Source organism: Schistocerca piceifrons, chromosome 6 (assembly GCF_021461385.2).
Source record: "Schistocerca piceifrons isolate TAMUIC-IGC-003096 chromosome 6, iqSchPice1.1, whole genome shotgun sequence".
Taxonomy (NCBI): domain Eukaryota; kingdom Metazoa; phylum Arthropoda; class Insecta; order Orthoptera; family Acrididae; genus Schistocerca; species Schistocerca piceifrons.
In genome coordinates, this window is record NC_060143.1 from 455113724 (window position 1) to 455139142 (window position 25419).

At 42.3% G+C, this 25419-nt stretch overlaps 1 protein-coding gene across 1 annotated transcript in view; it reads left to right on the forward strand.

The window, feature by feature from the left end:
* LOC124802574 (ATP-binding cassette sub-family G member 1) overlaps nucleotides 1-25419 on the forward strand; it is a 468992-nt gene that overhangs the window by 272767 nt on the left and 170806 nt on the right. Inside the window, exon 2 of the mRNA XM_047263446.1 lies at nucleotides 22901-23018. Within this exon, the coding sequence (XP_047119402.1) occupies nucleotides 22901-23018 (118 nt within the window). The remainder of the gene's footprint in view (nucleotides 1-22900; nucleotides 23019-25419) is intronic.

Below are 25419 nucleotides of genomic sequence, written 5' to 3' on the forward strand. Positions count from 1 at the left end.
ATTCGTCGGTACTAACGAAGCTGATCGCATGGTTCAGATAGATTTCTGCTTGAACTACATACGGCATGCCTCGAGCTAACAGTCAGCTGTAACTTGTGCACGGGGAAGTCCGAACGCAAGCTCTCCGTTATACACAAGTGTTCAAAAATGTTCAAATGTGTGTGAATTCCTAAGGGACCAAACTGCTGAGGTCGTCGGTCCCTAGACTTACACACTACTTAAACTAACTTAGGCGAAGAACGAAAAAAACACACACACACACACACACCCACACACACACACACACACACACACACACACCCACGCGCGCCAGGGGGAGAACTAGATCCTTTGGCGGGAGGGGCCGCGCAGTCTTTGACATGACGCCTCAAAACGCGCGGCCACACATGTGTCCTAAGTTGTTCCGTGCATAGAAATCAAAATCCTTGTGGCAAAAAGGGCTAATAATTACTTTTTCATGCTGTAGTCATTTTGTAATGATTACTTGTAACCAATCATTCAGCTTCATGCACCGATATTTTTTAAAAACTCCGGATTAGTTATACGTCTAAAACATTCTCCACATTAGTTACAGATAAGAGGCCTATTCTCAAAACGTCTTTTGATTTGTACGTGTACCTAGGAAGAAAAGTTTTGTTAACAAATTTCTCTTCATAAACTTCTTCGCATTGCCAGTCTGCATTTTATATCGTCTCTACTTCGGCCATCATCAGTTACTTTGCTGCGCAAACAGCATAATTCACCTGCCGCTTTAATTGTCTCGTTTCCTAATCTAATTTCCACAGCATCACTTCATTTAATTCGACTAATTCCTCTATCCTTGTTTTGCTATTGTTAATGTTCTCCGTACATCCCCCTTTTAAGACTCCGTCCATTCCGTTCAACTGCTCTTCCAAGTCTTCTGCTGTCTGACAGAATTAAAATTTCATTGGCAAGTCTCAGTTTTATTTCGTCTCCCTGAATTTTAATCCCTACTCCAGAATTTTCTTTGATTTTCTTTACTGCTTGCTCAGTGTACAGACTGAATAACAGAGGCTAGGCTACAACCATGTCTCACTCTCAACTCAGCCACTGTTTCGCTTTCATCCCTCTCGACTCTTATACACGGAAGACCCAAAGAACCTGGTACACCTGCCGGTATCGTGTTCCTGGAGCCACTGTAGCAATTATTGACGTGTGAGGTGTCGCATTGTCCCGCTGGAATTGCTGAATTTCGTCAGAACGCACAACGGTCATGAATGGATGCAGCTGATCAGACAAGATGTTTAAGTACTTCTGTTAGAGTCGTATCTATACGTATCAGGGGTTCCATATCACTCCAGCTGCACACCCCCCTACACCATTACAGAGCCTACATCAGTTTGAACAGTCACCTGCTGACATGCACGCCTCCATGGATTCATGAGGTTGTCTCCAGATCCATACACGTCCATCCGTTCGATACGATTTGAAACGACAGTCGTCCGACCAGGCAAGATGTTTCCACTATAGTTCAATGTCGATATCGATGTTGACAAGTCCAGGCGAGGCGTAAAGCTTGATGTCGAGCAGTCATAAAGGGTACACGAGCGGGCCTTCGCCGCAGAAAGCCCATATCCATGGTGTTTCGTTCAACGGTTCGCATGCTGACACTTGTTAATGGCCCAGCGTTGAAACCAGCAGCAGTTTGTCTAAGAGTTGCACTTCTGTAGCGTTTCAGTCATCGTTGCAGGATCTTTTTCCGGCCGCAGCTATGTCGGAGATTTGATGTTTTACCCGATTCCTGATATTTGCGGTACACTCGTGAAATGGTCTTAATGGAAAGTCCCCACTTCATAACTACCTCGGAGATGCTGTCCCATCGCTCGTGCGCTTACTAAAACACCACTTTGAAACTCTTGATAACCAGCTATTGCAGCAGCAATAACCGATCTAACAACTGCGCCAGAGACTTGTTGTGTGGTACAGGCATTGCCGACCGCAGCGCCGTATTCTGCCTGTTTACATCTCTCTGTATTTGAATATGGATGCCTATACCAGTTTCTTTGGCCCTTCAATGTAACTGCCGCCTGCTTGCTGTGCAAGCTGTAAACAGCCTTTCGCTCCCTGTATTTTACTAATGTGACCTTCCGAATTTCAAAGAGTATTACAGTCAACATTTTCAAAAGCTTTCTGTAAGTCTAGAAATTTTATAAACGTGGGTTTGCCTTTCCTTAGCCTGTATTCTTTCTTATGAAGCTGTGATAATTCTCCGTGAAATTTAGATAAATCATTGTACTCAGAATTCAGTGTCTTTGATATATGGCCATGAGCAAATTAAAAGAAGCCATTTCTGAAATGTGCAACATGATGCGAACGGCTTGAGCCATAGCATTAAAACTGTAAATAATACGTCTTCGATGCACTTGAAAGCTGTATACCTACATCGTGTGTTTGTGATTACTGATTCGTTCTAGCTGGGTTCTCACAAATGAGCATCCGTGTGAAATGAAATCATACTTCGTGTACAGATTTCATTATCTTCAATAGTTTCAAGGAAATGAAATGTACTCACGAAAGAATTACAAAATCGTCGTTCCACATGTTCCTGAATATTGATGATTACCACTTAGAACTATTGCAGGTGACAGAGAATATCAGAAGGAAAAATATCGTGAAGTATTTCACTCAAAAGTTCACGCAGACGCTTCTTGTAACACAAATAAAAGTTCTTAACTCTAGATGGCTACAGCAGTCTTTCAGACAATGAGGGCCACAGTTTCAAGAATTTCTATAGCTAGAAGCGTTACTCTCCAATGACGAATGTAAGCAGAGAATTTATGTGAACGTTTTTATGGAAAAGTATATTGTTCACCCAGAGAAACGTTACAGTTTTACAGGATGCCGTTCCTATTTCACTCTGCTTCTTTCAGATATGATTTCAAAAGCGTCGAGATAAAATTTAGCACTTCCACCGCCCTCCGAATCACTTGAACAGAATATCACCGAATGTGTGCAGTCATATTGGAAGAAAAAAAATCTAATGTAGGTTCACTTAGTCAACTGCTAAATAGGATATTTATACATCGGATATTTAGAAAAAGATAGTTCCCGATTAGGCAATAAATAAAATTAAAATTAAAACATTGTGGAGCAGATAACATCTATGGAGTGTGCAGAAGAGCTATCACGGACGATGCAGTGACTGATAAACTTGCAACGTGGAATGTGGGTTTCGTCGTTATTGATATGGGTATGTGCAACTTCACAGGATTTTACAAATGTTCAGTTCATTGGCGTTTTTGTCAATATACACGTTAATAGCAACGTGTTGGTGAATAAAATGGAGTATTCAAATGCGAATGTGCACAAGAATTTACATGTTCTAGCTCAAAAGATCACCACAGTCACCGTAATTTCCACTGCAGGACATAGATCGATAATTTCAGACGGGGTGTGCATAAATCGAACAATTTTTGTAAGATCGTACTTGAATTAGAAAATACGAACTACAGTATTAGGTATGAAAAGAATGAATGTGAAAGGTGCTGGTACTAGGTATAAAACACCATAGTTTAATCAAGATACTGAAGAATAAGCTACTCCTAAAACATAAAAGTAGTCAAAGTCAACACGATTGTAAGGAGTTAAGATCATTCGTAATACGGTGAACTCCGACATTCGGAAAACAGAGGACCGTTGGGAGCGATGTACGAAAAGGTATAGTGGATGCTCCAAAAGAAAAGGAAGAATGTTAATGGACACATTCATATACACAATATAGGCAAAATTCAGTGGGGAAATTAAATTACGGTATAAGAAAGTAGTAAAGGTGTAAATTGAAACTTGTCATCACAGCACGGAAACGTCACCCAAATAGACTTTTCATTGGAGGAAATATGTACTGCAATAAAAAGACTTAAAAATAGAATCTCCAGGGCCACATGCCATATATAATAAATTAATAAAATACGGGGGCAGGCACTGTTTTAACATTTTCGTATTTTGCTTAATGGTATCATTAAGGAAAGTGGGATACCTAGAGAATGGAAAGAATCACACTTACAATACGTAAAAAAGGAGATAAGCAAGTACTAGATAATTACTGGGGAATTATCTTGCTTGATACCACCTTAAAACTGTTAATATCAGTAAGCAGAAACAGAATGCAGAATTATGTAGAAATAGCGGAAGAACAACAAAGATTCAGGAAAAAATAGGAGCACAGTACATACTATTTTCGCTGTAAGACGGATTGTGGAGAAACTTATAGAGTTTAATAACCCAGCCTGTTTGTGCTTCATTGACTTGTCATAAGCTTGTGGTAGGATTAGAAAACAAGATATAATTCAAGCCTTAAGCGACAAAACGGAACAAATGGGTTAGGGAGAATCATATAAGATATATACTGGTAACAAAATAAAAATTAAAACACACGAAAGATTCACAGATGAAACTGTATTAGATAAAAGAATTAGACAAGGAGACTCATTAAGCCCAATCCTGTTGAAGTTAACAAGGGCCACATCATTAATGGTGTAAGAAAGATCCTGGACTGTAAAATGAGAAATAAAATGGTAAATATATGTTAAGCTGATGATACTGTACGGATAGCATGTAATGAGGGTAATTTACAAAGGTTACGTCACAAATTTAATAAAATAGCTAAGCAATATAACACGAAAATTTCATCTAAAAAACCTAAATATCAAAAGAACTGTACGATATTAATTAGGAGTAGATGGTGTGTCGATTATACAATTGATGATCTTAAATTATCTAGGGCCTGTTATCGCCAGCTGTCAAGACTCACGCGTGGAAGTGAAAAATCAAGTGACCAAGGCAGTAAGGGTAGCAGGATGCTAGCAAAATATTGTATGGAGAAACAAATTGATGACAACTCAGGGGATAATAAAAATATATAAAACAATGGTGCGTCCTGGTTTGACATATGCACCAGGAACTAGAGCAGAAACGAAAAAGATAAAAAAATTAACAGCAATGGAAATGAAGGTACTGAGACAGAGCCAAGGAAGCCAAGGAGTAACCAAGTGGGATCGAAGCACAAATGCGTCGATAAGAAAACAGTGTTGAATACAGAATATAAATAAATTAATTAATTAATGTTGATAAGGAAAAGAAATTTGAAGTACCATATGGAAACAATGGACCCTTCAAGACTAGCCAAAACTTGCAAACATGGACGACTGCGTTGGGAGCGACTAGCCAGACGACCACCCAAGAGATGGCACAGCAGTGGGTCCAATGCATCCACGGAATGAGGCAGATAAACAGGGGGAACGCTAGTCATCATCAACAGTAGTAGTACAGCGGAAAGTCTCGCTCCACACATGCGGGCACCTCATTCTGCCACTGTGGTAATGAAAGCGTCTTCATCACGCCATCTACACATGGATCTACACCCTGCAAGTCAACTTGCGGTGTGTAGCGAAAGGTACTTCGTGTGCCAGTATCGCCTCTCCCCTTTCCTTTTTCAGTCGCGAATGGTTCGCGGGGTCTGACACTGGAGTTCGTTGACCAACTCCTTGATGATTTTGTGCATACTAAAGTAACCTACAGCAAAAGGCGCTGTACTCCTCTGCATCTTCTCTATTTCCATTACCAGCCACACGCCTATGCTTCTACTAAGAATTAAGTGTTGTACTGTAAGTTAGTTATTACTGAAACATTGCGATGAAGTGTATACACATCAGAAACACACTTCCCGTCTTGTTTTTGTTCTTTCTGTGGTCTGATATTTTGCATTTTTGATCCAAAATATATAAATGACGGTAAAAGTTACAAATTTCGTGAAACACCGCGAATTCTCTCTCTCTCTCTCTCTCTCTCTCTCTCTCTCTCTCTCTCTCTGTGTGTGTGTGTGTGTGTGTGTGTGTGTGTGTGTGTGTGTAACTGAATTCTTGGAAACATTGCTCAAATGCTATTACTATTACTTAAGGATAAATAATAAATGTCGTATGACTAGGGCCTCCCGTCGGGTAGACCGTTCGCCGGGGGCAAGTCTTTCGATTTGACGCCACTTCGGCGACTTGCACGTGGACGAGGATGAAATGATGATAATTAGGACAACACAACACCCAGTCCCTGAGCGGAGAAAATCTACGACCCAGCCGGGAATCGAACCCGGGCCCTTAGGATTGACATTCTGTCTGACCTCTCAGCTACTGGGGGCGGACATTACTTAAGGATGAAGACAGCGCTTTTGCCGTAGAGACTCAGCTGTTGGGTTCTGATGTCTTCAGCGCCGTAAAAAGTAAAATGTTCTACGTTCATACAGGCGCGTCTGCCATCACTGTTCACATTGGCGTCGCACAAACAGACGCTAACTCAAAAGTGTTTGGAAACAATGGGTATCACCCGTTTACATCTGAGAACGCGCTTAAAAGCTGCCTGCAGAATAGACTTTTGCAGTTACCGCCAGACCAGAGTGCTTGCAAGAATTAGCATAATGCTCTAAAGAAATTTATCTCATTGGTCAGGGACATGATTCGTGTTACGCGTTCCCTCCACAGCTACAGAGCTTCTCACTGAACTTTAACGATACTGTTTCTCGCGGTATCTACTCTAGGTGTTGCAAACAACTACTTTAGCCAAGGGGTATAACAATCATTCACCTTCCCTACTGCTGAGCCAATGTTCCCTTTTAATATCACCGGCTACAAGCACTCCAGATAATGTCTTTAGTTTAGTGTTTTATGATACGTATACGGACCACGGTGTATTCGAGGTACATAAATTGATGACTATGAGGAAGGAAATACTTTCGGTTACTCGGCTGTTTTCCGTTCAGTGTTTTAGGCAGCGGCTATAGAAGAAATTTAGAGTAGTCGTTGCACAGATCTGTACTATAATGAAACTAATGGCGGCGGCTAAGACGTGACAAACGAAACAATTTTCTCATTTTCTCAGATTCGGAAGTTGCCTTCAGGTAATTGAACACTCACCGAAAAAAAGTCCCGAAGGGTAAAATTTTCTTGGTAAAGTCACAACGGAGGAACACCTCTTTCAGCCATTATGGTATGTGGGAATCCATGAGAATTACGTCCTTTCACATTGTAACACTCTGGTTTAATCTACTGACTTATCCCGCTCGATCGAGATCTGATAGCAGCCCAAAACAGGTATTAATTAATGTGACCGTGTACCTAATGGGCTGTCAGTCGGATTGGACTGCTACGGAGATGTTACATTCCATTTTGTCCTTCTCAAATGCTGTAATAAAGAAATGTCTGGTGCCAAGAAGAACGACAACACAGCTTCATTAATCAACAACCTATATTCATCACAAAAACACAAAGTAAGGAGACAGCCACTGCCTTCATCGTACAGAATTAATAACGGCTAATCTCAGCACAGGCCCTTTAGTTATTCATTATCGTCACACGCAATTTCAATCATTGTAATCCAACACTGCAATCCAACACTGCAATCCAAATGATGCCGGCGCGGTAGACGCGTAATTGCAAATATCGGCACAAAAATATCACTGAATCACACTAGTATTTATACTTGTTCACTTTCCCGTATATTTCTAACACAAAAGGGGTTAAACCGCGGCGATGGCCACCCCCTTTGTCGGTAATTTCTATCAATTGCTGGCTTCTGCTCAGCTCAGCCCGCCTCGCGGTAACCTACAACACGCACTGACTTGACTCAACTCAAGCTCTCGCGACCCGACACACTAGTCGATAGTTGCCCTGTCGACTTGTGTGAGTGCAAACCTAGTAGTAAGGGCCTGCGGACCCCTTACAACATACAGCTTGCGAAATAGCTAGGAAGGGAAATGAGAGCCAGTAACGAGGCTTAACGGCAATAGTTCACGCCAAGCACCATTCAGAAACCGAACAGGAACGACGAGTAAGTAACGGAGGTGCCAGAATCCCTATCCGCCACGCACCATATGGTAGTTTGCGTAATAAGCATGTAAATGTAGACGTGTCTTCAGAGTCAAATGGAGCGAGATACGAAAGTGAGGAACACACTGAGGTGTAGTGTCATGACATAGCATGCCATTCACTCGAGCCGTCCGCTGTGACCGAGCGGTTCTAGGCGCTTCAGTCCGGATCCGCGCTGCTGCTACGGTCGCAGGTTCGAATCCTGCCTCGGGCATGGATGTGTGTGATGTCCTTAGGTTAGTTAGGTTTAAGCAGTTCTAAGCCTAGGGGACTAATGACCTCAGATGTTAATTCCCATAGTACTTAGAGCCATTTGAACCATTCACTCGAAGCTGCAAATGTGCTAGATCGAAACTTTTAATATACTCACCCACAAATTGCGGGAAACACTAAGTGGGAACTAAGTGGGAACTATTGTAAAGATTACCAACTGCGCCCATGCGATAGTACAACATTTTACTTTCTTGAACCACAGTACCGGTATTAACAAGTTGTTACTCAATTACCTTTTACACTTCTGCTGGTTATAGAAAGGACTTAGTAGATAAAGTTTTGATGAGGAACACGTGTCCGCAAATACATACTTTATATAAAATAGGTCTGAAGATCGGATCACTTTCGAATATCTCGCTTCAGGCACGCACACGAACCACAAACTGTGATGAGTTCCCTGCGTGAAGTCCTCTCTGTTTACTCTCACTACTGGCGTTATGCTCACTTGTCTGCGTCATGGAGTAGTAAGAGCGACATACACGGGACGGGATGGCGGAATACTAGTCTGAAGGTTAAAAGGAGTTTGATAATCAACGATGAAGCTGGACGCAATGTTAAAGCCGCCCAACGCGCTTATCAAGAACATTTTTCGGATCACAATTAATAAAATATTCTGGACTGTTATGCCGTGATCTGAGGGATTTCGCTTCAAAACCCGACGTTTCGTCCACATCTGCGGAGGACATTTTCAAGGGGGATCGTCCGCTTCACGCTCTGGTTCGCTACTCCGGATTTTGAACTGAAATCCCTTATACCACGACAAAATAGCCCGAAATATTTTATTAATTGTGACAATTCCTGCCGTGAAAGTTTACTTTTTACATTTTTCGGATAGCCTCCGTCCGTCTGCAACGACAGCTGCGAGAAACTGGCACGTTCGCAACTACAAAGTCGGTTCAAAAAATTCCTTAACATTCGTAATTTCGCGCCAGTGGTGTATTGGATCGAAATGCGCTTGGTATACCTACACAAGACTGTGTTCAATGTGTAACTTCCGGGAGTTTCATTGTTGCATGTCTGTCAGTTATTGTTCAATAGTATATTGAGTAGAACGTTGTGTGCCGCGCGGGATTAGCCGAGCTGTCTCGGGCGCTGCAGTCATGGACTGTGCGGCTGGTCCCGGCGGAGGTTCGAGTCCTCCCTCGGGCACGGGTGTGTATGTGTGTCCTCAGGATAATTTAGGTTAAGTAGTGTGTAAGCTTAGGGACTGATGACCTTAGCAGTCAAGTCCGATAAGAATTCACACACATTTTCAGAACGTTGTCTGAGTCGCACAGTTTACGAATTTCGAGATGGCGGAGTTAGATGAGCAACGTGTGTAGTGCATTGAAGTTTGCTTGAAACCCAGGAAAAGCTTTACAGCTGACAGGACGAATGTTAAAGATGACCGTTATTCAGGACACCCTTCTACCGACGAAACTCATGTCAAGAACGGCAATGAAATTGTGCGTGCCAATCGAAGACTGACTGTCAGAGAGATTGCAGAAGAATGAAACATTTCACTTGGGACATGTCATGAAATCCTGACACAGCCTCATGGAATGCATCTTGTTGCCGCCAAGTTCGTTCCGCCGCTCATGAGTCGAGACCAGAAAGATCTTCGTATCGCAGTCTGTGAAGAGCTTTTCGATAGCACAAGTGAGAACTAGATGTTCCTTAAGAGAACCATAACTAATGATGAGACGTAGGTCTAAGGTTACGGTGCTGAGACCAAGGTTCAATCTTCACAATGGGTCGGGAACGGTTTTCCAAGACCAAAAATAGTTCGTCAGATCAGGTCAAATGTCAAACCCATGCTAATAGTTTTCGTTGACTTTCAAGGATTGCTTCATTATGAATTCGTGCCCACAGGGCTGCGTGAAACAGGGCTGCGGTCTGAAAGGCGGCGAGACAATTCATGGCTCTTGCATTATGAAACCACACCCGCAGACTCATCCGTGTTGGTGCGTAACTATTGCTGCTTCATCCTCCGTATTCTCCAGACCTGGCCCCTGCAGACTTCTTTTTTATTTCCAAAGGTGGAAACGCCGTTGAAAAAGACGAAGATTTGTAACGGTAGACGAGGTAAAAGAAAATTGGCAGACGGCGCTTCACGCGATCCAGCAAGAGGCGCACCAAGACTGCTTACGGAAGTGTAAACGGCGTTGTGAGCGATGTCTCAGTTGTGGAGGGGAGTATTTCGAAGGATACCATCCACAAAAGTAAAAGGCAAGCGTAGAAAAAGTTTGTTTACAAAGTTCCGCAATTTTTTGAACAGAGCTCGTAGCTGGGTTGACTGTGGTGCTTCGCAGACACGCAGCACTGTCGCCTTTGAAAAGGACGTCCATCGTCACATGAAGAGAAACCGACGAAGAGTTCTCGAAACATTGCCCACGCCGTGGACCTAACCCATATGAGAGTCTGATGTTCTGCATGACCAGCAACTACACGCTTATCACCGACAGAATGTGCATAATTTCACTCCAGCAGATTTTCCACGACGTGTTGTTTTCTGTACGTTGCTGCAGTGTGTCGACAAGTCCAGATTTCCCCGCCGCGTTCTTTTTACGGATGAAACATAACCAGGGAGACTATTCTGTACGGCTGTAACAGCGACATTCGGTATTTCAGGACGACAAAAATCCTCAAGCCATAATTTCACGTGAAATTCAGCAACCGTTCGGGATCGGTGCGTGGGCTGGTATCATCGATGGTCGTCCTATTGTGCCGTACGTTTTTCCGTGCCATTTAACGGGTCTCAGATACTTGAAATTCCTGCAACAAGTGCTGGTAGAGTTATTAGAAGAGTTGCCACTGTTAGTCCGTCAGCAAACACACTACCGCGCATTTTGCATGTACAAATGAGATGTTTCTCAAACTTTATTAAGTTTAATACAGAGTTAGTGTTGATATGTGTCTGGACGTCAACACGTGTTTGTTGTCAGAAATGGCTTTCTGAACATGGCTGTTTTCTTGCATATGAGTAAGGCATTGGTTGTGGTTGTTTATTCTGATTATTGTCGTATCCTCTTCCACGTTTGTAGACTGTTGGTTGTAGTGGTTTAGGTGGTCTACAAATGTGGAATGGTTTATTTTATACTGCCAACACTTTGTGTTCTTTACACATTGCATTAAAATTCTACGTGTAATGCAATTTTGGCATTCAAGTTTGTATATTCCTCGTCCCTAGAATTTATCCCTCTTGTTTGTTGGTTGGGTTAAGTTTGTTCGGAGAGTTGTACAGTGTTGCACGCTATATGGAAGCCCTGTATCTTTAGTCTATCTACAACTCTGTGTGTTAATTTATGTGTGTAATTCATCTGCTTCTTTCTCTTGTCATTGTGTATGGTGTTATGTGCATTTGTGGGTTTGGGGCTTACGAGTTTCCCTGCGTTCTGGATATATTGGATGTGTTACGTTTATTTTGTATTAGTGTTTTCATTGAGTCTGTGTTTTCGTAACACCATGACATGAGGGTTCAAATGCATTTATTCAAAAAGCAGTCTGTCACTTTAGTCACTCATCCAAGCAGAGGGGTAAATAGTATAGCACTCTCATTGAGGATAGTCGTATCCTATTGCAGTTAACCGTTGTTTAAAGGTATTTTTCCCCACTCGGTGGATGCCAAGTGTAACACTATCACGGCAGACAGGGGAATCAATGTTAGAAATACCGTCTGCCACAATATGTACAGGGGAACCCACTGCGATGCTACGTGTGGTTTACAGATGAAAGTATAATGCGTTCGCCCCCTACTGCCCTAAACTGAATTGTCAACTTGCTTACCTCGCGTTTCGTAAATGTTGCTCCAGTTGGTTCCTTCTCCGGCGGTCGTGAACTCTAAGGCTAGTGTAAAATAGTTCGTAATAACGTGACAAGTGGGCAGGTTCAAAAGCTCAGCATTAACAAAAGACGTAAAATGTTAGGATGCCAACGAATTTTATTTCACCAATTGCAAAAATTAGTATAACGATTCTAGAGCCAGACTATCGTTCTTATTTATAATAAGATTCCCGATCATTAGTTATTAGTTCCCGAGCAACGATAAAGTCGCAGAAATGCTTCACACACTCTTAGAATCAACATGAGATCGTACAGTTATGTTTTTCGAGGCAACTTTAACAATTAACTCCGACTTTACGCGGATCTGCACTTCATACATTAGTTTGTCTGTTACCACCTAGAAAACTGATCATAGACTGCCTTGGATTAACACAACATCGCACAAATTCGTCATCCTCATCCGAGGCAATTTTTTTTATATGAGATCATATTTTATACACGGATTCACATAATACCTCCTCGAAAACAGATCGTAGACTATTAGTGGGCTACCTTAGCAGTCTGTTTGGTTCACCCTTTCCACTAATAAGCTACGTCTGCAATTAAAAGTTACAATTGCTATTTCCTGATGAATTGAGTGATATTGAAATTACCGTTAACAAGTTCTCAGCGCAAGAAACATCACCAGCATTGTTGGAGCGTATATTAGTATTTCAACAGTAAATATAACTAATAAAAGTTGTGCTTCTTAGCACCCAACGTGTAGGGTATATTGCCACTGTCAGTCTCTCTGCCAGAACGATACTGCTCTTGCTCGCCCGGCCTTTCCCACGTCATGCGACCATCTGGCGCGTCGTTCGATGACCCTTCTTTGTGCTCCCACCTACTCGTTAGCATCCCGTAACAGAATCTTCCTATACTGTGCCTTGAAACATATCAAAAAAATGTCATGAACGTGGCCAGGGTGTGGCATAATCCGGATGTTAAGTCCCATAGTGCTCAGAGCCATTTGAGCCATCCTAGTTGTTTGTCTGATTGTACTCGTTTCTTTTTTACAGTTCCCCTTGTTGAGCGGTTTCCTGTTTATTATCGATACATCGCTTATTTCTTCTGGTTACATTCACCCTGTTTACATAGGGCTCCAGAACCGGATTTCCCAATACCGCTTCTGGATGGTCATCTGAACACTTTAAAATCGATTCTGAAAATCCGATTCTAGTTGCCGGTTTTCAAATTGCGCACTCAATTTTCGCTCCCATGTAAACGCAGTAGGTGTTTAAAAGTGCTTTGGCTGTCAGGTCTCATCTCGTTCTTAAAAATTTTCGGCTAATATGGATGGAGTGGCTTTCTGTACCGTGAAGGATAAGTAGAAATATTAGACTGAAGTTGTTTACGCCTAGTCTAGTTGAAGAATGGTTCAAATGGCTCTGAGCATTATGGGACTTAACTTCTGAGGTCATCAGTTCCCTCGAACTTAGGACTACTTAAACCTAACTAACCTAAGGACATCACACACACCCATGCCCGAGGCAGGATTCGAACATGCGACCGTAGCGTTCGTGCGGTTCCAGACTGTAGCGCCTAGAACCGCTCGGCCACCACGGTCGACCCTAGTTGAAGAGAGATAGTGATTGTGTTGAGTAAATCAGAAACTGTAACAGCTGTTTTCCGGGCGCCATATTTTACTGACCTAGCAAATCCGCTTCAGACCGTAACAAGTAAACATGACAGCGATAAACGGTTTTCGAAACTCGGCTTTCGTCTTTCGGAAGATGTGGCTATTTAAAGGTAGTGATTGTTGTTGACACAACAAATGTTGAATACATAGACTGCGTCCTGCATATATCTTAGCAAACATCGTTGTCAATATCTTAAGAACGTTGGGTGGTGCCTCTCTAAAATAAAAGTAAATAGAATATAATAACCGAAAGTATTTAGAAGCCAGTTATTGGTCTTGACCATCAAGAACACCAATATGGACAACAGAAAAAGTTTTCTTAAAAAAATGTATTGATATAAAATAGCGTTGAGGACACGAGAAGTCTAATTTAAAATACATAAATTGTCCAATTTGAAGAGTCGTCACACAGTGTCCTGTTAAAATAAAATGAACCAAAAAAGAGTCAAAACGGCATTGAAGGCGAGTAATTTCCTTGTGCCTCTAAGCTATGTACTGCAAAATAAGAAAGCAGTAGATTACTGTGTAGATTATATAGCGCAGTCCAAAACACATTTGCATGGACGGCAGACTATGTATTCAATACCCGTCGTGTCAGTAAGTTGGTTTCAATATTTTCCATTATAATCAAACGTTTTACTAAATTGGGATCATGCTATTTTTAAGAAAAGTTTCTGTTTTCTGTGTAGGGTAATCTGAAGATGCATTAAACAAGGCGAAATGCGTTATTAGATAAATATAAAATAATAAAGCCTGTTTTGCATCCAAGACTGTACAGCTCTTTAAACATGCATCCTGTAATTGTTTATATGCGCTCTCAATTAAATGTAATAGTGTCTATCATTTTAAGGTTTTTAACCTAACGGTGCGGAATGTTGTCTCCTAGATTTCAAAGTAACAGTACGTTGTGTACGTCCAATACGGGTTTAAACGAGAGACGCGGGAAGTCGTCACACGCTGCGAGAAGTTTCCTTCACGCATCACAGCAGGCACGTGCGTCGACTGCTCCTGCTCCGTGCGAGTGAACGTCACGATCAGCTGATGATTACAGCCCATGGCGTGTCGGTCGACGTCCACAAGATGCATCTACCGCACGTGCTCAGATTCGCCACGCCATCTCTGTCGGTGTCTTGGAGACGGACGAACTGCCGCCAGCGCACTAACGTCTGGGACTAAGAAGTGTGCTCATCGTGTTATCATGTAACGGTTCCAGATGGTCCCTCGTGATTAAAGTACGTGTTGAGTACTTCATTAAGCGCCTACGATCTCTGAAAAAATTCACTTCACCGAACAACATATTACTCATTCCCAAAACAAGAAGTACGTGGTCACTTTGGAGTGCTATAGATGGACGCACAATCTGTATTACACGGGCGTGTGACTCTCCACCGCTGACGTGTGGGAAATGCGTGACATCTGTTGAGTCGACGTGGAGATGCAACAGGATGGAGCTATTGTCCTTGGACATGTCCATGACAGTGAATGAAGTTGCCCGATTTTTTGGTGTCTGTCCAGTACGTCTTCAAGGAATGGTGTACCACCTGCAGCCAGGTATCACGGAGTAAGAAAAGTGGTCGTAAAAATATCCTAACCGACAGGGACTGGAGATGCGTATCACACCTTCCTAGTGACAAACGATTTCAAACTGAACGGAATTGCTGCTGCCAGTGAATGTGTTTACATCAGAATGAGTTGCAGAGCGAATACTGCGAAGCGGTCTGCATGCAGTGCAGTCGGGTATCTCGCAAGAGGGCTTAATCAATGTTGCATGGTCTGATGAATCCCGATATGTTCATGTCTATGGGAGGGCGCGAATCCGTCGCTTTCCAGGGCAACGACTCCTCGACACCCGTCCTGCGGGACGGAGACAAGCTGGCGCCGGCTCCATTAAGCTTTGGATACCATTCACAAGGCATCCATGGGCCTAGCGGAGCTCTTGCAGGGCACCATGATAGCCAAGGAGTATCGCTCACTTGCTGCAGACCACGTTCACCCCTTCATGACGATCGTGTTTCCCGAGAGAAGTGCCATTTTTCAACATGGTAATGCTCTATGTCGCAAGACCAGGAATGTGATGGAGTGAGTCGAGGAACACAGTGGCGATCCAGTTGATGTGCTGGCCCCCGAACTCTCCAGACCTGAATCCGATCGAACACATCTGGTATGTGATCGAACGTGGCGTCAGACGTCGTAGCCCCTCTCCCTTGAATTTACGGTGCTTGGGTGACTTTCATGTGCAGAGATTATGCCATCTCCCTCCACAGATCTACCAAGGGCACATTTCTTCCACGCCACGACGCGTCGCCGCTGTTATCCGCGCCAGAGGTGAACATATAAGCTCTTAGATGGTCATTTTAATGTTCTGGTTGATCAGTGTATATTGCTTTGAACGGCCTGTAAATTTGATAGAAATTTCTTGTTTTTTTCAGACAGCACATCGCACGGTCTGTGATGGTATACAGCTCACATGAGGGCGCTCCATATCAGACGGGATTGACAGAGGTCATCGATTATTTGACAAAAGGGAATGTTAGTCTAAAGTGGAACTAAAATCCAAGTAGTGGCTGCGACCACTGGAGCACTTTCATACAATATACAGTATATCTGTCTTTATACGATATAATATTATGTATCTTTATTAAAACTGCCTTTTGGCCTAACTCACCGACAGAACTCTGAATACCGTGTCACTGCTTGTCTTTATTCTAATTTCTGAAGCTTTATGTGGCTACAAATATTGTACACATGAGAAAGTATGTTGTGTCAGAAGTACAATACAAACGTGGGACTTAAGCATATTATTCTCTGATCGTGAAGGCAGAAATCTACGTAGCGATGTAAGTAGCTGTTGTCTCCATGTCTCATGCTCAGCGGTGCGGGAATATACTACAATATAATGTGCAGAAACCTCTGCCACGCAATTCACATTTTCTCGCTGAGTATGCATGGAACCGTATTTCTTTTCCGTGACTCTCAAACTGGTCGTGATATTGTCTCTCGCTTTCTCTCATTTGACATTAGGATCTGCAGAATAAGATACATTGAGAGAACTGTGGTAGTCAACTGGTTATGTCATCTTTAATCTCAGCTGACATCATTATAGTAGATCAGTGCGTTTAAGACAGCGTGTACGATACAGAATTTCTCCGTGAGTTTGAAAGATATTTAGCGTGAACGAAGCAGTGTCCTAGGTACGCTAATATTCCCCTAAATTAAGTTAGATGCGTGCATCATAGTCACTGAACCATTACCTGAGACAGCGACTCATGACTCATTCACGAAGTAAGTAAAATTTTCCGCATTACACAATCACACAACAGTATCTGTTAAGCCGGCACTGGTTCTTAATTACACTGAGTACTGAGGTGAGAATTCTTGTAGCACCGTATACATATTTTATGCCAACAGATTAATAATAATAATAATCATCATCATCATCATCATCTCGTCGTCATCGCCTCCTTCAAATGATTTGACGTTATAATCACCTCATCCACCCATGCATCCATCTCTTACGAAGTATACGTAGTTCTCTCTTTCCAGTCGGCCAATAAGTCATTATCTTTTCTGAAAATCAATTCTTTGTCATTCCCTAAACGTGATCCATCCATTTCATTGTATTCTCTTCTGAGATTATAGCATTAGCGATATTTTGTAGTCTTTAATAATTTTCGCATAAATTTCATATCTTGCATTTAGTAAACATATTCCTTTATAATTTACTGTGTCGTGGCTATTGCCCTTCTTAAAGTAGAAATAACTTGAAATAACAATTATTTCAAAACATATTTAATAAAATAGATGAAGCAAAATTCTAGAATGGTTCCTATATTTGATTAATTCAGCATTAATGCCTCTGGGCCAGTAGCTTTTCTGTTTGTTGTTACATTTAAGACAGCTTTTAATTCTTCTATATCTCTTTGATCTACAAAGTTATTATCAGTTTTTATAGTATAGCTTTCTTCACTATCTTCATCATATCATAAATTTGTGTAATGATGTATCCATTGATTTTCTGTTATTATATTAATATTTGGAGTAACTTCCTCCTTTCTATTGATATGCTTGATAAGTTTAAACATCACGTCCTGTCTTCCGTGAATGTCAGTTCAACATTATACATGATTCTTTCCTGGATTCACTATGACATTTCTTTATTAACTTCTTTGTTTTATTTCTTTTCTGTATAAATTTTCTCCCAGCTTCATCTACTTGTGTTTCTAAATAGGTATTAAAAGCATTTTGTTTTTCTTCAGTATTGTCAGCTATTTCTGTATGACATATTTTCAGATCCCTTTTCCGATTTGATACTTTACTTTTCCCTGCTAGCTCATTAGCTATTTTCAGCATCGCTGTTCTTTATCTTTCCTGTTCTTCTTCAATATTGTTTTCAGTTTCAACCATTTGCAATTCCTGTGTGCATCGTTGTTGATTTAAGTTACTTATTCTTTCTTCAGAAAATGAAATTTATATTTAAAAATTTCAAGTTTTCTTTAGATATATTTGTTTCCTCTATCTTGTCCATATTTCAATCTCTCAAGTAACTATGGAGTGGTCAGAGCCTTTATCATTACCTCCAAACACATGAGTGTCTCGCATTAGAGAGCTTATTTTTTATTAATTATTACATAGCCAATTATTGATCGTGGGTCTCTTGCGTTTCAGGTGCATTTATTTATGTCTTTCTTTCTTGAGAAGGTATTTGTAATTCTTTAGCTGGTTAAATGTTTCAGAATCTCTTAATGTCTTGGCATTTTCATTTAAAGTTATACAGAATACTCTAGTTATAAAAACCAGATCACTTACAGTCTCGACTTTTCTAAATCTAACAGCATACCTCACACGACAGCAGTCAGTTTCGCGCATATCGAGCAGATCATGAGCATGATTTCCATCGAAATAGCATTGAAACAATCTGTTTACACAGTGGATGTTGTTGCATGCTGGCTACTTACAGAATACTAAATGGCGCAGTAGTTCAATGAAAATGAACATATTTGTCTTTGTCACTATTCATGTTACAAGTGAAACACAGATTTGACAATAAAGTGAGTGTGTTTTTTTCTTTCTACTACAGTATGTACTAGTGTTAGTTAAATATACATAGGAAATAAAGAGTTGTCAAAAAGAAAATATTTCGATGTTTGTGCTTCATTTTGAAATACTTTCTCAGTCTTTACTGCTTTAGTGAGGCTTCAGGGACACAGAATAACGAACTTCGTTTTGTTGTCGTTAGTTGCAGTTGTTAAAGTTACTGTTCGACGAATTTCATTAGTGGGTACATATACATTGTGAAGTTGCAGATTAACGTCCTGAAGAGGTGTTACTAGATGACTGTGGTTAATCATGATGACAGGGAACCCCCGAAAATTGTGCTGTAAGACACTGTGTGTAAATATGGCAGAAACAATAAGATTTTGATACACTTGTGCCGGCCGTGGTGGCCAAGCGGTTCTAGGCACTTCAGTCCCGAACCGCGCGACTGCTACGGTCGCAGGTTCGAATCCTGCCTCGGGCATGGATGTGTGTGATGTCCTTAGGTTAGTTAGGTTTAAATAGTTCTAAGTTCTAGGGGACTGATGATCTCAGATGTTCAGTCCCATAGTGCTCAGAGCCATTTGAACCATTTGATACACTTGTTTCCAAAAGTGGTAGTTATGTGAAGAGCAAATGTTGATGTACTAATCTGCTGAGGATGTCCAATAAGATGATTATCAATTAAAATTTCTATTAGTACGTGCTTCCAAGCATTTGTATAATTCTATGGTGCTGCACGTATTCGCAGTGTCATAGAAAATTAACTGGAAGACATTTATGATATTCAGAAAAGTCAAATATTTTTCCATGGAAATGAGAAAAATGCCTGTAAGTCTGTTGTATTATATGTTCACTTAATTATTTCTTAACCACTTAACAATAATGTTGATATACGTTGTTATACGAATGTGATATCAAAGCTATGTTGTATCTTTTCGGAAAAGTCTTTCTCTCTCTCTCTCTCTCTCTCTCTCTCTCTCTCTCTCTCTCTCAGCACATTTTCAGCTCTGTTTCAGCTCTATCCGTTTTTCTACCACGTGATCAGAGATCTGTGGACTGAGTATTACTTGCCATCTACTAATAAGGGGCACAGGGAAGATTGCTGGAACCCTCGCTGTTCATGTTGCACATTAATGAGCTTGCAGGCAATATTAATAGTAACCTCTGACTTCTCGGAGATGATGCAGTTATCTGTAATGAACTAATGTACTGTCTGAATGATGCTGCATAAATATTGAGCCAGATCTTGATAAGCTTTCAAAGTGGTGAAAAGATTGGCAACCTACTTTAAATGTTCAAAAATGTAAGACTGTGCACTTCACAAAACGAAAAAAAAACAATATAATACTCGTACAAATATCTGGGTGTAACACTTTGTGGAGATAAGAAATGGAATAACTGCATGGGCTCTTTTGAGGGTAGAGCATGCGGTAGTCTTTAGTTTATTGGTAGAATACTGAGGAAGTGCAGTTAGGCTACAAGGGAGATTGCTTACAAATCACTTGTGCGACTTTTTATAGAATATAGTAGGGTTAAAAGAGATTATTGAACATGTCCATAGGAGGGCAACACTTTTGGTCACTGGTTTGTATGATCCATGGGAGAGCGTCACAGAGATACTGAAGAAACTCAACTGGCAGACTCTTGAAGACACATGTGAGCTACCCCGAGAAAGTTCGACTAACAAAGTTTCAACAACCGGCTTTAAATGGTGACTTTAGGAACGTACTACAACCCCCTAAGTATGATTCCTATGGGAATAGGGAGGATAAGATTAGAATAATTACAGCATTCACAGAGTTATTCAATCAATCATTCTTCCTGCGCTCCGTATGTGCATGGAACGGGAGAAACCCTAATAAATGGTACAATGTGACGCACCCTCTGTCGTGCACTTCACGGCGGTTTGCTGAGTATACATGCAGATGTAGATAAGTTTCAGCAGTGCTAATGAAGGGAGGACTACGCTTCAAATCCCCGTCCGCCCGACCAGATGTACAGTATCTGATCGAAAGTATCCGGACACCTATTAGTGGACATTAATACGGGGTGCTTCACCCATCGCTTTTATGACGGTTTCGGCTCGCCTGGCTACACTTTCAGTGAAGTGTGCCAATGCCTGTGGAGGATTGGCAGCTCATTCTTCCTCAAAAGTAGAAACCAGATAAGGTAGTGATTTTTGACCCTGGGGTCTGGAATGAGGTCAACATTCTAACTCACCCCAAAGGCGTCTCATTGGGTTCATGTCGGAACTACGGGCAGGCCAGTCCATTTCAGGAATATTATTATCCACGAACCACTGCCTCAGAGATACAGATTTATGACAAGGCTCAATGTCATGCTGATATAAACAACCATTGATCTGAACTGTTCATCTGCTGTACGCGGAACAGAATGCTTCCGCATTTAGCATTTTCGTTTACAATAAAGGTGCCACGCCCTAACACTGAAAAACTCCCTCATATTGTAACCACACCACCTCCCCCATAGCCACTGTTGGGATTATCCATGTTGGCAAGTATATTCTCCAGGCGTGTGCCCCACCCACTTCCTTCAGTCAGATTGGGACGACGTAAAGGCTGATTTATTACTCCTCATCACTCGTTCTCAGTCAGAGACTGTCCAGTGACGTCGTTCTTCAGTCCGTCTCACCACTGACTGAGGAACTGCCCCACCGCTGTATAGCATTCCTTGTAACTCCCTACGCACAGTCAGTGAGCTAACTAGACTGCTGGTAGCATGTTGAAACTCACGAGTGACTCCTCCTGCTGCTTTCATGCGATTTTTACAGCCACACGTAAACAGTACTCTGCGGTCCCCGTCCGTTAATACACGACGTCTGTCTCGTCTTGCTTTAGCTATGATTGTTCCTTCGCTTTTCCACTTCACTCTCACATCACCAACATTTGGCTTGGGAGCTGTAGATGGCTAGAAATGTCGCTGATAGATTTGTTAGGTGATACTCAATGACTTGTCCACGTTCGGAGCCTCTGAGGCCTCCTGACCGACCCATTCTGCCTCTCTGCTGACAGCACAATACTGACGTCTCATTTTATACTGATGCGTCCGCCTATCATGACATCTAGTGGTCATTTCTGTATTACATATGGGTTTTGGGACACTTTCGAAGGGATAGGTTTTTCGAGAGTTTTCTTAATCACTCAAGGCAAATGCATCTCCTTTCCCAGTCTGAACCCGCATCTCGTAGTGCAGTGGTTTGCGTAGCTGGCTCTGAATCACGGGGTACCGGATTCGATTCCCGGCCATGTCAGGGATTTTCTTCACCTAGGGACTGGATGTATGTGTTGTCCTCACCATTGCATCATTCGGGAAAGAGGTGAGTCTGGACACTGAAAAGATTGTGGATTTTCATGGGCGCTAACCACGGAGCGGTTGAATGCCGCAAGAACTAAATACTTCAATATTTCACTTCCCCAATACGAACTTGCGCTTCGTCTCTAATGTACACGCAGTCATTGCGGCGTAGAGCCTTTTGTTTACAAAACAATAAACTGGTAGCCAAGATCGCAGGAATTCTTTTTATTCCATGATTACCGGTTCCGGCGAAACTAAAGCCGCCATCATCGGATCTTAGGACACATACAGGTTACAGCATCAAGGTAAACAATGATCATGTTAACAGTTGCCTGCGTGTTATAGGCAACCATTAATAGTATCATTGTTTGCCTCGATGTTGTAACCTGCATGTGTCCTAAGATCCGATGATGGGGGCTTTAGTTTCGCCGAAACTGGTAATCATGGAATAAAAAGAATTCCTGCGATCTAGGCTATCTGTTGCTTGTGTTACAAGCATCTAGATCGCTCCCACAAGAGCACAGTGTGCTCCCTGCAAGATAGTATGTCTTTTGTTTACGTCTGATGATGATCCTGCACAAGTAAGGAATTTCCTGTATGTTGGGCATCAAACTTACGCTTTAACATAAAGGAAGGAAACAAGTGCCACTGATTTAAAGTTCTACATGCGTGGATTTTCCTCTCGTCTCGTAGCGGAGTGTATGCTGTATCCAGACGTAAAACACTGTTACCCTCGGCTGTCACTCTGATAACCACTGCTGACATCCATAACAAAGCAGACAGTTACGTTACGTCATCACTGGCGGCCGCCCAATATTCTGGAACGCCGGTTCTCTGGTAATGGCTCTGATGACATTGAGGCACCGCTACTGGTCGTTAGAGGGCTGGAAACAGTACCTGTGTAGCTGTTGAGTCGAATCTCGAACCTGTCCACTTAAGCGAGTCCTTTTTTGTTTTGCAGAGACGAAGACGGTGCTACAAGGCATCTCTGGCCTCTTCAAGTCCGGAGAGCTCACCGCCATCATGGGGCCATCTGGAGCGGGAAAGACTTCGCTACTCAACATTCTCACCGGCTTTCAGTACGTATGCTCACGTTCAGTAACCGAATTTTCAGTAAACGAACGTGCTTTCCTTTTGGAAATCTGTCATAAGAATAAGCATCACCAGGAGCAGTACTAGTGTACTAGTGTAGATTAGTTTTTCGTTTAGAGTTGTTTGCGTGATACATCAAGATACATTCGTGTTACTCAGCCTTCTAATGTACACGGTGACTCTAATTAAATTTTCAAACCGCTGTAGAAATAACACCACTGGTTAGAATGACTTTAAACTAAAACGGAATATTATCGGAGAAACGGGAAAACGTATGTCAGAAGAAAAATGTAGCAATAGATGGCGCTGTAAGCATCATAATAGTGGTAGACTACAAATGACGATTGAATCATACAACAATGCCTAAGGTCTACGTTTGACGTTAAACAAACTGTACTCAGCCGGCCGTGGTGGCCGAGCGGTTCTAGGTGCTTCAGTCTGGAACCGCGCGACCGCTACGGTCGCAGGTTCGAATCCTGCCTCGGGCATGGATGTGTATGATGTCCTTAGGTTAGTTAGGTTTAAGTAGTTCTAGTTCTAGGGGACTGATGACGTCAGATGTTAAGTCCCATAGTGCTCAGAGCCATTTGAACCATTTTTGAAACTGTGCTCATTGTGTATGGATGTACAGGTGTGATACTGTTACGTAAGCCCATCCACCACGACAAGGCCATATCAGATGGGATGGGAAAAATCGGTTTTCAATTGTCCTGAGGCCGAAAATCGCATAAAAAGTATCACTCACATCGGTTTTTAATTGTCCCAAGGGCAAAAACCGCAAGAAAAGCGTCAATCAAAATCAAATAGGATTATTAATTTCCTTGTGACTGGCGCAAAACATGTTCAACACGCTGTCCACCGTTTTGTGCAACAAGTTGAAATCGTGAAACAGCATGTTCCACAACTGATCGAAGTGTTTCGGGAGTCACGTTCAGAATATATTGCGCAATGCGTGCCTTCAATGCAGCTAAGTTTGCAATCCGAAAACTGAACACAACATCTTTCAGATAGCCCCACAGCCAGAAGTCACACGGATTAAGATCAGGTGAGCGGGACGGCCAGGCGCCAGGGAAATGGCGGCTGATAATTCTAGATTTCCGAAACGGCAGCTGCAGCAGCTGCTTAACTGGATTGGTAATGTGCTGTTGGAGAGCTGGACGTGGTTGCACAAAAGACGCTCATAGTGCTTGCCAGTGACGGTACAGATAACAGGACATGAAGCACCTGTCTCTTCGAAAAAATATGGCCCTATGGCAAATGATTCTGTAAACCCGCACCACACAGTGACCTTTACAGGATGAAGTGGTACTGGTTGATTTGCATGTGGATTTTCCGTTGCTCATATTCGACAATTCTGTGTATTGATATAGCCTTTCAGATGGAAGTGGGCTTCGTCTGTCCACGAAATCTTCCACGGCCAATTATTGTCCACTTCCATGTGAGCAAGAAATTCTCAAATGTATGCTGGCAGGTAACAGGAAGCCACTCGTGCACGTGGGTAATTTTGAATTTTTTTGTTACACTAAAACTCACACCCTAAGATAAAAATATTAAGAACAAGTTGTAAACACATCAACTGGCGTCCGCAGCTCTTGGTCGTGCGGTAGCGTTCTCGCTTCCCGCGCCCTGGTTCCTGGGTTCGATTCCCGGCGGGGTCAGGGATTTTCTCTGCCTCGTGATGACTGGGTGTTGTGTGATGTCCTTAGGTTAGTTAGGTTTAAGTAGTTCTAAGTTCTAGGGGACTGATGACCATGGATGTTTAGTCCCATAGTGCTCAGAGCCATTTTTGAACATCAACTGGCGACGGGACGTTTTCGTCCAGACGGCGGTTTTAGTCGCTTCGAAAATTCTAGCTTTTCTAATGTTAACGTCTACGTGAATGGGTCTAAAACTTATTTCAATCTAAAGAAGATAATGGCACTCAAGAATCTGTCAATTAAGACCAAACTTAAAGCATACAATGCCGTGATAGTGCCACGTATGGGACAGAAACCCCAAGAACAGCAAAGCGGGATGAAGAAAACTTGTGGGGCTTCGAAAGAAGAGAAGGATCTTTGGGCCTGTCCAGGGAGGGAGCTCATGGAGACGTGGAAAAAACCAAGAACTGTATGAGCTGATGAGGCAACCGAACATCGTTAAAAAACTGAAAGCGCGGAGAATATGCTTGGCAAGCCACATTGCTAGGATACCAGACACCTCTCGGGCAAAAGCCGTACTTATGTGACGACCTAATGGTACCCGTCCAATCGGAAGACCCAGAAAGCGATGAGAGGGTGAGCTACAGAAATATCTTTGCCAGCTAGGAGTCCGTGACAGCTGGATCCAAAGTGGACAAGATCGCCATGTATGGATAAGCATTGTGAAGTCGGCGCGTGAACTACAGGGCCC